We start from the raw sequence: 12,385 nt of genomic DNA, 5'->3' as shown, positions 1-12,385 counted from the left end.
TTAAGTCAACAAGAGGACAACAATTTAACTCAAGCTGTACTCAGAGTTAGAGGGGGAAGCTCACCCTGGGAATAGGGTGGGCCTAGGACAGCAGATACATATAGGTTGATGTGCTACTAGTAATACAAAACTCAAGACAATGATTTGATGAATGAATCAAATCGATCACTCAACCCATCAACCGAAATCTGCAAACTCACACAGCTCTTTGCGAACTCCTCTCTCTTACCATAAGCTGTTTCTGCACGCGCTCGTTCTTCTCGGCCTCAGTGAGACGCTCCTCCTCCAAGCGGTGGTCGTTGAAGCCCTCGTTCTGCAGGTCGGCGCTGTAGGTGCTGTTGTTCTCTTCACTGTCGTGGTCGTTCTGCTCCTCCGCCATAGTCATCACCTCGTGGTTGTCCACAAACATGGGTACCTCCACAAACATGGGGGGAGGGGGCGGCGGAGGGGGAGCCGTCATCACCATGTGCAGCTCCTCCTTGGTCTTCAGCAGGTCGTCCTGGGCCTCCTGAGCCTGCAGGAAGGGAGGGGGATGGTGGTCACAGAAGTTATTAATACAGAACACCCTAGGATGCCCCATATTACAATGCAACCTTCAATATTAATTGACTGTGTGTGTGTGTGTGTTTGCACATCCAATTGTGCGTGCTTGTGTGTGCATACATAGGTGTGCATGCGTTTGTTCACGTGTGTGTGTGTGGGCGACTCACCCTGTGCTGCCATGTGTCGGCCTCTTCCTCCTTGCGTCTCTTGGCCTCCTCCAGCAGGGCGATCTTAGCCGTGTGCTCGGCCAGCTCCGCGGCCTGATGGAGAGAACAGAAGAGAGGAGAGGAGGGAGAGAGGAGAGGACTTAAACATCTGGGAGAGAGGAGGACGACGGAGGAGGAGGGCTACAGGCCACAGACAGTCAGGGTACAGTAGACAAAGGACTACAGGTCTGTGGGAGGGGTTGGAGAGAAAGAGGGGTGTAGGGGAGTGCGGAGGAAGACTACAAGTTTTAGTAAGGGCTAGACATTTGGAGTAAAAGGTGAATATTAGGACAGAGATGGATGGACACTGTGTGGGGAATGTATAAGTCCCAATCCAGAAGAGAGAAAAGAGAAACTGTGAGTACTGTGGTGCGAATAGGCCAGTCTGTCTCAACATGTGCTGGGGCTAATAATCTGGTGATGAGGTATAATGATTTCAGTGTGGCCACCATCGTTTGATGCGATTTACTAGGACCCCCATTGGGCGACTCCAATGGCGACAGATAGTCTTACTAGGGACAGACAAGGAAAAAGACACTGCAGACAAAATACTGAAATGTATATACATGTAAAAACATTAACATGTAGTGTGTGTGCATTATCAGTTACACATACGTCAGTACATACACACAACAAGTGGGTCACATGGGAGAGAGGCGTTGTGCAGTGAGGTGTTGCTTTATTATTATTTTTTAAACCAGGTTTGCTGTTCACTTGCACTATATAAGATGGAAGGGAGTTCCATGAACTCATGGCTCTGTTTAATACTGTACGTTTCCTTGAATTTGTTCTGGACTTGGGGACTGTGAAAAGACCCCTAGTTGCATAAGTGTGTGTGGTAGTGCTGTGTGTAAGTTGACTATGCGAACAATTTGGAATTTCCAACACAATGTTTCTAATAAAAACAAGAAGTGAAGCGGTCAGTCTTTCCTCAACTCTTAGGAACTGCGAGAACTTGCTTTATTCAACAGCCACACCATTCATTAGTAGATTCAGCTGAGGTCTAGAACTTACGGAATGATTTGTCCGAAATACAGTGTTCTTACTTTTAGAGACATTCAGGTCCGGTTTATTACTGGCCACCCATTCCAAAACATACTGTAACTAAAAAAAAAGTAAAAACAACTGCTTGCTGATGTGTATATGGCTGAATCATCAGCATACATGGACACGCATGCTTTGTTTAATGCCAGTGGTAGGTCATTGGTAAAAACAGAAAAGAGTAGAGGGCCTAGAGAGCTGCCCTGTGGTACACCACACTTTACATGTTTGACAGTAGAGAAGCTTCCATTAAAGAAAACCCTCTGAGTTATATTAGATAGATCGCTCTGAATCCACAAAATGTCAGAGGTTGAAAAACCACAAGTTCTCAACGCATACGTTTTCAACAACAGGTTATGGTCAATAATATCAAAAGCTGCACGGAAATCTAACAGTACAGCTCCCACAATCTTCTTATTATTACATTGTTTTCAACCAATGATCAGTCATTTGTGTCAAAGCAGTACACATTGGGTGCACCAGAGTGGAGAGACCTACAGTTACGGTGAAATATATTGGCACCCTTACATGATTCAGAATTTCTTCTCAAATAAGTTGAAAATGAAAAAGGTTTGGTGTTTACATGTGTATTGTTTGATTTACAACTGCACAGGACCAAGAAATACAAAACCGAAACTTAAATTTAGATTCAAATGAATTTGGTTGGAGGCAGGTAATTCTCGTTTCCTGTGTAATTTCTCACCCATGGTGAGAAGGTGCCTACAGGGTAAAAATAGCCATTCAACGAGTTTTGAAAAGAGAAAACAGAACATCACACTCCATTGTGAAGTGCAACGGTGGCAATGTATAATACATACATTAGAGTACAGTGCTCAGTGTAGGGTTCAGCACTTCAGAACCTGGGGTAGAGCTTGACATCCATAAAAGTATGACATTAATTTTATTAGTCATTTATTAGAGAGTGACACTGTCTGTAATCTTGGATCTCCATTCTCTACATGGATCTTGATGTGAGTTGGACAGAGCAGGGTGGTCACAGGACAGCTCTGTCTGAATAGCCTCCAAGGAGTTGAGGGGGGCATCGCTCCAGGATGAAGTTCCCCCTTTGCACAGATCTAGGATCAGCTTCCACTCAACTCCTTTTAAAAACAGTCATTTTCAAACACCGAGTTCCACGATGACATGGGGAGCAAGAAAACACCCTCCCCTGGGCTAGAAACTCATTGATTTTGAAAATCACTTTTTTAAAACTTTTAATCCTAATCTGTGATGTCACAGAAGCATTTTTTTGTACCTTATCTTTTTAACGTCAAATCATAGAAACGTGCTGTTTTCACATATGTAGACACTGGTCTGGTGCCGCAGATGATGAATATGCAGTTGAAAAGTGGCGGAATTGCCCTTTAACCATTAGTGGGGGAAATTGTACTGATCCAAGATCAGCGTCTAGGGGCAACTTCATCCTACTCCAGACGGCCTCTGTCTGCAATTCACCAAAACTATGTCTGTGACTGACTGGTTTTCACCAGAGCCAAACAAGCAAGGGTTCTGAGTAACCATCTATTGTTTGCAGTGTGTGTGTGTGTGTGAAGTCTAGGGTTGTAAATACTGCACACACACAAAGCCCAGCACGAAGCACAACACACACAGTGTGGATGTTTGACCATAAAAAACCTCTGAAGTGTGCTCAGCTGTAAAATTGGTGGCTGGTTGAAAAAGGCCCAACACAGCTTCCATTGAAAACACTCAACAGGTTGCTAAGCTAGACTGGTGCTTAGTCATTGGAGCTTCCAGTGTACCTAATTAAAGCTGAGGAGGTTGAGAAAAACAGATGATAATGTTGCATTGTTCATACTAGTAGGGTCTATAGGGGTCATGACGATGCATTACATGTTTGAGGAAAGCCCTATTAGAGCAAATAAATCTGTGCTTCTACATATTCATTGTTTGCTCTTTGGAGGTTTAGGCCGGGTTTCTGTATATGCACTTGGTGACATCTGCTGATGTAAAAAGGGCTTTATAAATACTTATGATTAAATAAATACAACATTTAAATCAAACACTGTAGTCTACATTACTGTTTATTATCCATCCTGTTGCCTAGTCCCTTTATCCCTACCTATATTCACAAATCTACCTCAACTACCTCGTACCCCCACACATCGACTCAGCACTGGCACCCCATGTATATAGCCAAGTTATCGTTACTCATCGTGTATTTATCTGGTGCATATCTGTTTATCATGACAAAGGGCTCTGTTATGGGGTTCATTCAGAGTGGCTGTTGCCTGATGAAGACCTGAGGGTGGAAACGTTGTCACCTGGGTGCATGAGCAGCAGTGTGCAGCGTTTTCCATGTTGTCCAACTTGCCCCTATGAAAACAGACTCAGTGTTCCACTGTCAATAGCCTAGTGAGAGCACACTGGTCTACAGGTTTACTGTCAGGCCTGTTATAGTGACCCTGTGGGTGGTCTGGTGCAGAGCAGGGTGGGCACTGTCTGGCATTATGGTAGGCGGTCCAGGTATACGATGGTGAAGGACATTATTACGGTGTCTTGAGGAGCAGTCTGGTTTTGTTCCCTCTTCAGTAGTGAACAGAGGTTATTTCAGCTCTACACAGTTCGCTGCAGTGAGGTGTAGTTCAGAGTTGTATATGTTAAAGAGACGGTGCCTAGGCTTTAGCTCAGTGGGCTAACAGGCTTGCGGCGTGCAGGAGAAGACCCGAGTTCAAACTCTGGCCAGTCACATATAGATACATAAGTCCATTTCAGCATGTACAGTATAGTAGGGTTATAGTTGGGTTTCAATTGGCTGTGACATGGTAGTGTTAAAGGACAGCTTAGCAAGGTTATAAGGGGGTTGTGACATGTTCGTAACATGTTTGTTTGGTGGTTCTCACCAGCTGCTCCTGGTTGTGCATCTGGTCCTGGGCGTGGCGGGCCAGCTCCTCCTTGGCCAGCAGGGCGGCCTGACGCTCAGCCTCCAGGCGGGCTGCCTCGTCCTCCGCCATCCTCCTCTCCACCTCCAGCTGCATGGCACGTTGCATCTGCTCCTGAAGGTCTGGAGAGACAGAGAGGTGAGATACACGTGCGTTGTGAGATTTTATATTCCTGCAACGTGTTACGCTATCTGGGGCAATAAAGAAGACCTGGAAAGCACCCAAACACATATGCTACTCATGCAGGTCAGACAAAGAGAGCCTCTAAGTGACACCGACAGGAATATACAGATACACCTCTGAGACAGAGATATTTATAACCAAATATACATACAGTGTGAGGCACACAGATGCGCACTACATGGCTACACTGAGAAACATGCACAACAAGACAAACACTACAACCACATGTAGCAAACATGAGTTTCCTAACAACTCTTTAGCATTACAGAGGGAATTGTAAACAGCTCCCTGGATTACTAACTGACAGACCAGGGGTTTTTAAATCTTACCCTACGAGGGCCTAAGTACTGCTGTTTCTGTTCTACGTGATCATGAATTGCACCCACTTGGTGTCCCAGGTCTAACACAGTTCCTGATTAGAGGGGTGAATGAGGAAAAAAAGCAGTTGTCCAGATTTGAATTTGAGGGTGATAGACTAATGACCAGGTGAAAACTCTGCCCTGCAGAAACCTCCACATTACACCACATGTCCAGTACTGCAAACTGCTGTTAAAAAAAACAGCCTGCAAAAAAGGACAAAAGGACCGACCTCTGAAGCAGGCCTTCAAAACAAAGCACGGAAGACTACAAACGTACGATTGCAAAACGCACTACTATCAAACCATCCGGCACTTACTGTAGTTACACGGCTGCTCTACTTCCATGGTATATTTGTAAAAACCTTTCCACAGCTATATTCATGGAAATACTAATCCTGTGTGCCACGTAAATCCGAGAGACCGCACTATATGGTAAAGACAATGGCGATGAACACTGAATAGAGGGTTACAAACAAAGGTCGATGAGAAATGCCTTATCAGCCCGATTGCTGATATCTAACCCTGTAAAAACGGTACCGCCGGGCTATCTAAGGTCCACAGTGACAAAGTCACAAAAAGCACAAGGCCACCAGTTTATTACCTCTGAATTGAAACAACCACAGTAGTAAAAACTGTTGAAATGCAAATTGTCGTCAACTGAGAGCAATTTTCTCAAAAATCTTTACTATTTTAAGCTCTCTTTTTTATGCAGCATAAAAATTATGCACGCACAAAGTATCAATGCACACCAACACACACACACACACACACACAACTTCTACAGGTACACACACTCCCTCCCCCGGTCTCTCTCTCTCATACCCACCTCTCCACATTCAATGTGCTCTGGGTGACCCTAGTGTCCTCCCAGTCAGACCCTATTTTCCCCAGTCCTACCTTTCTCTGCCTTCTTGGTCTTCTCCTCAAACTGGTAGAGCCTCATCATCAGCTCCTGCTTCTCTCTCTCCATCTGCTCCTTCTCTTTCTCGATGGTCTCCCTCTTCTTCTTCTCGTTCTCCAGCTGGGCCCTACAGATAAGGGAGGCCCAGTGTGAGACACAAAGGGATGACGTGTGCTGGCTAATAAACTATTAAACTGTCCCCTCTTGAGTGTGTGAGGGCACACACTGATTTTAAGCACATTGAGTAGACACACACACTTCGTACACACAATCACATGCACACGCACGCACGCACGCCCACACACAAAACCCAGGAAACACATTTTGGGGGCACAGTGTAGCAGACAAACTGTCATTCTACACATACCCTTTGTAGTTTGTACTGTGATTTTAAATAAGGTGGTTCACATTCATTATACAATGCAGCCTGTATACCTCTAGTGTACACATGTACATTACATTGTACTGGATAACAATCTAGACCAAAAACACAATGAACACTCTCCAATACATAATCCCCCTTTCCCTTGCATTGTGTGGGGTTGGCAGTGTAGGGAAAGTCCTACAGGCGATTCGTATGTGACAGACCTCGGCCATGTACAGCGTCATGAATGGCTGTTACATCATGTTGTTGGGAACAGCTGTGCAGAGGCGATACTGTCCAGATAACACTAGCCAGCTCCCATAACCTTGTCTCAACGTTGCTTCACTCACAGAATGAGGTCATGCTATTGAATCATCAGCGCTACGCTGGGTTTCATCTACTTACGCTAGTGACCTAGCACTGCTGTACTTCAAGTACCTGTGAGGCCTACAAAAGGTGCTGAGCATGTCTTGCTGTATTGAAGAGCATGCTAAGCTTTGAAGCAAGAGATTAATTCTAGGATATGAATAACGGCATATATTTGCTACTCCGGACAACTCTTATAATAACATCTGCTAACCTTGCGTATGTGACCAATAAAATTTGATACAATAGATCTCTTTTGTGAGTGATGTTCTGAATCTGATCAGGTGTTTGGGTAGGGATGGAGCAAAAGCATGCACATTCAGTTGTTCTCCAGGGGTGTTGACCATCCCTATTCTAAACTCAAACACACACCTCTCCAACTGTTTCTGGTGTTTGTCCTCGCGGGCCTGGGCCTTCATCTGCTGCACCTCGATGGTGTCGGGCTTGCGGCGGCGCATGTACAGCTCGTGGTTGCCCATGCACAGCTGCAGGATGCGCTTGTTGATGCGCAGGCGAGGGGCATAGAACACAAAGTCCTGAGAGAAGGAGAGCGAAAGAGAGAGAGGGAGGATGAGAGATTGAGAGTGGGCGAGAGAGACCATGAGACAGAAAGGGGGAGGCAGAAATAAAAAGGTGGTGGGAAGATTTGTCAGAGAGAGAGAGGTGTGAAATAGGGCGATGTGGGGAAAAAGAGGAGGAGGGTGGAGCAAAGAACAACTCAGGTCAGACAAAACAGTTTTGCAGACAGCATGTCTTCTGCGCTAGTCTTACACTCTGCATGACAGCGACCATTTGCTATGGATGGAAAGTGGAAATGGCAGCTGAAGGAAGCAGTAGGAATGACTTAACCTTTCAGTTTAAGGAGACACTGCCCATATGCGCTTACCAACCAGTTAGCCTGACCACATACACATGCATGCTCACACACACAAATACTGGCTTGAGCAGAAGAGATGAGGTCTGTTGAGCGTAGAGGCTTGATGAACATTAGAAGAGCACTCAGGGTCTTTGTGCATGTGTGTGCGCACGTGTGTCCTTGCCGACTTTTGTGTGTCTGTGTTTCTCCCTATGTGTGCAAGCAGGGGCTGGAGCCAGGGTTCTGTTGACAATGGGAGATGGGATTGGGATTGAGGATAGCCCCAAGGAGACAGAGCAGGAGAGGTGAGAGGATGCAAGCAGGCAGAGCTGGGAACATGGGAGGTGAGGTAGTCAACACACACACACACACACACTAACTTTACCTACAGTAAATACAAAGTAAAACATCTCCCTGTACCTGTAGCATCTCCCTGTAGCATTGGACACAGGGCTCCATGACGCAGGATCACAATAACACTGTTTTGATGATCGATACTATTCACCAAATCACACACCACATTTAACATCACAATGAAAACAATCTGAAAGCATTAGCAAACCGCTGCAGCAGATGTCACGATGGACCAATATAAAACCCAGTTATCCTGTATAGCCAACTGCTATGGTCGTTTGTTTTTCATAACACTGACCATAGAAGTTGGCGAAACAGCACAAATAGACCTGGGACCAGGATAACTGGGTTTTATATTGGTCCATCGTGACATCTGCTGCAGCGGTTTGCTAATGCTTTCAGATTGTTTTCATTGTGATGTTAAATGTGGTGTGTGATTTGGTGAATAGTATCGATCATCAAAACAGTGTTATTGTGATCCTGCGCCATGGAGACCTGTGTCCGATGCTTGATTCACACTTTAGGGCTGACCCAAACTGTAATGTTCTTTTCACATCGTCCTTTCCAGCAGCGTTCCAGAAACTATACTGGATGCGTAACCAGGCTAGCCCGGTACAGTTGGACTTAGCCTGGCATGGCCTTATTTGTGTGAATCTATAGCGTTTAGGCCTAACTCACCGGGGCCTTCTTGTCAATGGGCTTGATGATGAACTTCTTGTCGTTGAAGGCGATGTTTCTGATCTCACTCCAGGGGAAGCCAATCTTTGGGGTCAGTCTGATGGGAGAAATGAGGCAAACCAGTGTTAGTATTGTACATGTTTTTACATGGCTTAATAGTGGACATTACAGTTAATTTTCTGTAGATGTATTACCGATTATATCTCAAAATCCAGGATATTGGTAGCCAAATATTTTAATTGAAACCAACCGAAGCCAAATGATTTTAATGTTAGTGGAAACACTGGGGCCGTCTCAAATGGCACCATATTCCTTATAGGCTATGCAATATATAGGGAAAATATTGCCATTTGGGACACAGCATGGGATCTGTTGTAGGAAACAAGTTCAAATAGGATAGGATTCATTCCATGTAAATGTCTGAGGCAGGACTGTGTGTACTACTGCATTGTACATGTTGGCCTCTGTATCAATAGGGCTAGGTGCGAGGAATTTCGGGCGGGGCTCGTCCATTGTGTGCCGGAGAAAGAAACATTGGCTGGTTCTTTACTTGGACCCGTGTGGCTGAGTTGGTAGAGAATGGTGCTTGCAATGCCAGAATTGTGGGTTCGATTCCCACGGGGGACCAGTATGAAAATGTATACCCTCACTACTTACTGTAAGTCACTCTGGATAATAGCGTCTGATAAATATAAAATGCCCACACAGACCTGGGACCACAGAGGATGTTGTCTGAACCGTCTTACACACTGGAAAGCCTGCTGCTGCCTGAATTGGTATTTCAATCAATTACAGACCCGTGCTGACATACACATGAGAAATCTACAAAGGAATGTAAAGAACTCTTATTTAGAGTCATCTCCAAACGAAGGGTTAGGTGCTGTATAAGGTAACATCTCCCAATGACTTATCCAGAGGTGTGTTTCATAGAAAAATTATGATTTTACCGGTCAAAGGCTCTAAGCCCATTCTAGATATTTTACTTACAGGTGAAGTTGGAAGTTTACATACACTAAGGTTGGAGTCATTCAAACTAGTTTTTCAACCAATCCACACATTTGTTAACAAACTATTGTTTTGGCAAGTCGGTTAGGACATCTACCCTGTGCATGACACAAGTAATTATTCCAAAAATTGTTGATACAGATAATTTCATAATTCACTGTATCACAATTCCAGTTGGTCAGAAGTTTACACTAAGTTGACTGTGCCTTTAATCAGCTTGGAAAATTCCAGAAAATGATGTCATGACTTTAGAAGCTTCTGAAAGGCTGATTGACATAATTTGAGTCAAATGGAGGTATACCTGTGGACGTATTTCAAAGCATACCTTCAAACTCAGTGCCTCTTTGCTTGACATCATGGGAAAATCAAAAGAAATCAGCCAAGATCTCAGAAAAAAAATTGTAGACCTCCACAAGTCTGGTTCATCCATGGGAGCAATTTCCAAACGCCTGAAGGTACGACGTTCATCTGTACAAACAATAGTGGCAAGTATAAACACTGTGGGACCATGCAGCCGTCATACAGCTCAGGAAGGAGACGCGTTTTGTCTCCTAGAGATGAACGTACTTTGGTGCAAAAAGTGCAAATCAATCCCAGAACAACAGCAAAGGACCTTGTGAAGATGCTGGAGGAAACAGCTACAAAAGTATCTATATCCACAGAAAAACGAGTCCTACATCGACATAACCTGAAAGGCCACTCAGCAAGGAAGAAGCCACTGCTCCAAAACCGCCATAAAAAAAAGCCAGACTACAGTTTGCAACTGCACATGGGGACAAAGATCGTACTTTTTGGAGAAATGTCCTCTGGTCTGATGGAACAAAAATATTACTGTTTGGCCATAATGACCATCGTTATGTTTGGAGGAAAAAGGGGGAGTCTTGCAAGCCAAAGAACACCATCCCAACCGTGAAGCACAGGGTGGCAGCATCATGTTGTGGGGGTGCTTTGCTGCAGGAAGGACTGGTGCACTTCACAAAATAGATCAGGAAAGAAAATGTGGATATATTGAAGCAACATCTCAAGACGTCAGGAAGTTAAAGCTTGGTCGTAAATGGGTCTTCCAAATGGACATTGACCCCGAGCATACTTACAAAGTTGTGGCAAAATGGCTTAAGGACAACAAAGTCAAGGTATTGGAGTGGCCATCACAAAGCCCTGACCTCAATCCTATAGAACGTTTGTGGGCAGAACTGAAAAGGTGTGTGAGCGAGGAAGCAGACAAACCTGACTCAGTTACACCAGCTCTGTCAGGAGGAATGGGCCAAAATTCACCCAACTAATTCTGGGAAGCTTGTGGAAGGCTACCCAAAATGTTTGGCCCAAGTTAAACAATTTAAAGACAATGCTACCAAATACTAATTGAGTGTATGTAATCTTCTGACCCACTGGGAATGTGATGAAAGAAATAAAATCTGAAATAAATCACTATTATTCTGACATTTCACATTCTTAAAATGAAGTGGTAATCCTAACTGACTAAAGACAGGGAATTTTTACTAGGATAAAATGTCAGGAATTGTGACCACACCATGTCAGGAATTTAAATGTATTTGGCTAAGATGTATGTAAACTTCCGACTGCAACTGTACATGGTGTGTGCTGGGTTATGTAGAATCTCATAGAAATGTCAACATGTATTTGGATGGATTTATTCAGCAATCAGTGACAATATAGGACAACATACACATCAAACGCCCTCCTTTCTGGTGTAGGGTCAAAATGGAACCCTGTCCTGAAAGCTAGCTATATGTCTTATACCGAATGAGGGTGTGTGCGTTTGCTTGACAAATGGCCTAAGGAGTAAAACATTGGCATGATGGCCATATCTGACATAAAAAGGAGCAATGGTGTGCTAGTGTATGCGTCTCAGCAGGGTCCAAGGAGTCTACACTATGCACTCTGTGTCTCAGAGGCCTTGGCAGTAGTAGTGCTATGTATTGTCTGTAGCCTGCCGCCTTCATTGAGGGGCATGTACTCTAGGTCAGCCTGGCATTCTTAAGTCCCGCACAGCTTGAAAAACCAGTAGGTGTCACCATGGTTACAGCAGAGTGCACTGCAGCAGAGAGGCATTTCTGTTGCCGAGCCCGAGTGCACAAACACAAACACACCCACATATTCAAGGACACTCGGAGCCTTACAACAGACACATAGCCCTCTGTTTGTTTCTCTCTTTCGTCCCATTTTCTACTTGATTCACCAGATTTACATGTATCAGACTACACACTAAAATAAGAGTGTTAGATTAACTTTAAATCCATTCTATCCATTTGTGCTTTGTGTGGATTCAGAGCTAAGCATTTGGACACAAACCACAATAATATGGGTAGAGAGTAAGACTGCGGGAAATCCCAAAAGACACACTCAAGTTAGTTAAAGCACTACCAAATGTTGGCCAGACAGAGTCCTCTGGGGGCTGCTGAGTCGATACATTTTCTCATTAACCGCCCAAGGAGCCGTATTCACACTGCTTTGAATAGACTTTTAGCATGGAGAGTTCAAACAGTGCATGGAGCTCTAAGGGAGCAACGACCGTTGTCAACAACACAACCCAGCAACAGGTTAGTGCACTGCACTCAAAACACTACTTTGGCACGTCTGTCAGACATTGGTTCAAAGAGTATTTCAT

General features: G+C 44.5%; 1 protein-coding gene across 2 annotated transcripts in view; it reads right to left on the bottom strand.

The window, feature by feature from the left end:
* Nucleotides 1-12,385, bottom strand: part of LOC110522029 (radixin) — a 64,877-nt gene that overhangs the window by 1,980 nt on the left and 50,512 nt on the right. For both annotated transcript variants that reach the window (XM_021600092.3, XM_021600091.3), the window contains 6 exons: nucleotides 8,752-8,848; nucleotides 7,236-7,399; nucleotides 6,130-6,260; nucleotides 4,652-4,812; nucleotides 711-803; nucleotides 230-514 (listed from right to left, as the gene is read on the bottom strand). In XM_021600092.3, coding sequence (XP_021455767.1) covers nucleotides 230-514; nucleotides 711-803; nucleotides 4,652-4,812; nucleotides 6,130-6,260; nucleotides 7,236-7,399; nucleotides 8,752-8,848 — 931 coding nt within the window. The remainder of the gene's footprint in view (nucleotides 1-229; nucleotides 515-710; nucleotides 804-4,651; nucleotides 4,813-6,129; nucleotides 6,261-7,235; nucleotides 7,400-8,751; nucleotides 8,849-12,385) is intronic.

The sequence above is a fragment of the Oncorhynchus mykiss genome, chromosome 4 (assembly GCF_057628025.1).
Source record: "Oncorhynchus mykiss isolate SJ-2025 chromosome 4, ASM5762802v1, whole genome shotgun sequence".
Taxonomy (NCBI): Eukaryota; Metazoa; Chordata; class Actinopteri; order Salmoniformes; family Salmonidae; genus Oncorhynchus; species Oncorhynchus mykiss.
Note: the sequence above shows the minus strand (reverse complement) of the source record. Positions and strands in the feature narration are given on the sequence as shown.